This window comes from Hyperoodon ampullatus (genome assembly GCF_949752795.1).
Source record: "Hyperoodon ampullatus genome assembly, chromosome: 4".
Taxonomy (NCBI): Eukaryota; Metazoa; Chordata; class Mammalia; order Artiodactyla; family Ziphiidae; genus Hyperoodon; species Hyperoodon ampullatus.
In genome coordinates, this window is record NC_136917.1 from 22,603,432 (window position 1) to 22,605,387 (window position 1,956).

Consider the following 1,956-nt stretch of genomic DNA (forward strand, 5'->3'; position numbering starts at 1 on the left):
TCAATAAATGGTTGATAATTGAAACTTGGAAGTAAAACTAGGGAGGAATATAAAGAAAAGGGCATTTCAGCTGTTTCAAGACTATAAATGTTATGCTTTCTTTCAATCTAATCTGTCATCACCTAATTTCGCTGAATCCCAGGTTCTTCATCTCTGATTCTTCTTCTCAGGGTCCTCACTTATGAATGATGGATTACAGAAGTTCCTGGTGGCCTAGTGGTTAGGATTCTAGGCTTTTACTGCTGTGGCCCAGGTTCAGTACCTGGTCAGGGAACTGAGATCCCACAAGCCATGTGAGGCGGCCAAAAAAAAAAAAATATATATATATATATATATATATATATATATATATATATATATATATATATATATGAATGATATGGATTAAAAGAAATTGTGTATGTGAAAATAACTTGTATATACCAGATATTCATTAACTGTTAGTGAAGTATGAATTAAGCTGCATGAAATCAAAGATAATTAAACACAAATTAAAATTATAGAAATTAACCAGCTATTTATTTCATTAAAACTCGCTTCATAGAATTATCTAATGTGAATTAATTCTCAATGACAAAACAGTATCATAAAAAATTTGCTCAAATGATGACATTATCAATCTCATCTACTTTTATATTTGAAGTGTTATTAATTAAGAAATAAATTTTGGATCTGGTATCATTAAAAAATTGTAATCTCTAAACAATATATGGAGCCTAATTAAATAAATATTTCCTTTTACTTTTGACCACATTTTCTCCCCTGCAGACATGGGCAGAGACAACCAGACTGGAGTCACAGAATTCATTCTCCTGGGACTCTCTGGGCAGTCAGAGCAGGAGGAGGTTCTCTTTGGGCTGTTCTTGTGGATATACCTGGTCACCCTCATTGGGAACTTTCTCATTGTCTTGGCTATCCGCTGTGACAGTCATCTCCAAACGCCCATGTACTTCTTCTTGGCCAACCTCTCCTGTGTCGACATCTGCTTTTCATCAGTCACAATCCCCAAGAAGCTGGTGAATCACATACTGTGAAGCAAATCTCTTACATGGAATGTATGACCCAGATCTACTTCTTCATCATTTTCATCAACATGGATGGGTTCCTCCTGAGTGTGATGGCCTATGATGATTATACTTCCATCTGTTGCCCACTCCACTACACCATGATCATGAGGCCCAAACTCTGTGTCCTTCTGGTGGCTGCATCTTGGGTCAGTACAAATCTGCATGCTCTCCTACAGACTCTTCTCATGGTGCAACTCACATTTTGTTCCAACAATGCTGTGTATAACTTTTTCTGTGACCCTTATCCTATTCTAAAACTCTCTTGTTTGAATACCTTTATCAATGACCTGATGGTATTCACTGTGAGTGAACTGGTATTTATGACACCATTTACATGTATCATCATTTCATATGATTACATCTTCTCTAATGTACTGAAGTTGCCATCTGCCCATGGAATAAGGAAAGCCCTGTCCACATGTGGATCCCACCTCACTGTGGTCTCCCTCTTCTATGGGGCAATCCTGGGGGTCTATAAGCACCCTTCATCCTCATACTCAGTGCAAGATGTGGTGACTACTGTCATCTTCACAGTGGTGACTCCCCTCATCAATCTCTTCATCTACAGCTTGAGAAATCATGACACGAAGGGAGCTTTAAGGAAACTAATTTCATATTCTATAATTTAAAACTTTTAGAACCGAGAGGACTCTTGGATAACATACATTTTTTCATTTTACAAACCAAGAAACTGAGTCCCTATAGGTATAAATTTACCCATGACTATTCCTCGAGTTAATGATATGTGATCATGGTCATGCTTTTAAATATGAGGCTGATAGGTGCTCATAAGTCATAAAACCATTAGTTATCTATAAAAAGGTGTGATTTTAAAACACTTATTTTACAGACAACAAAAATTCAGGAAAAGACAGGATTGGGTCCAGCA

General features: G+C 36.9%; 1 protein-coding gene across 1 annotated transcript; it reads left to right on the forward strand.

The window, feature by feature from the left end:
• Positions 1-770: 770 nt before the first annotated feature.
• Positions 771-1,696, forward strand: LOC307051080 (olfactory receptor 1f45-like; the record flags this gene model as incomplete). Its single annotated transcript, XM_079701426.1, is given in 2 exon segments — positions 771-1,022; positions 1,025-1,696. Coding segments are annotated over 2 exon segments (924 nt in total).
• Positions 1,697-1,956: the final 260 nt, after the last annotated feature.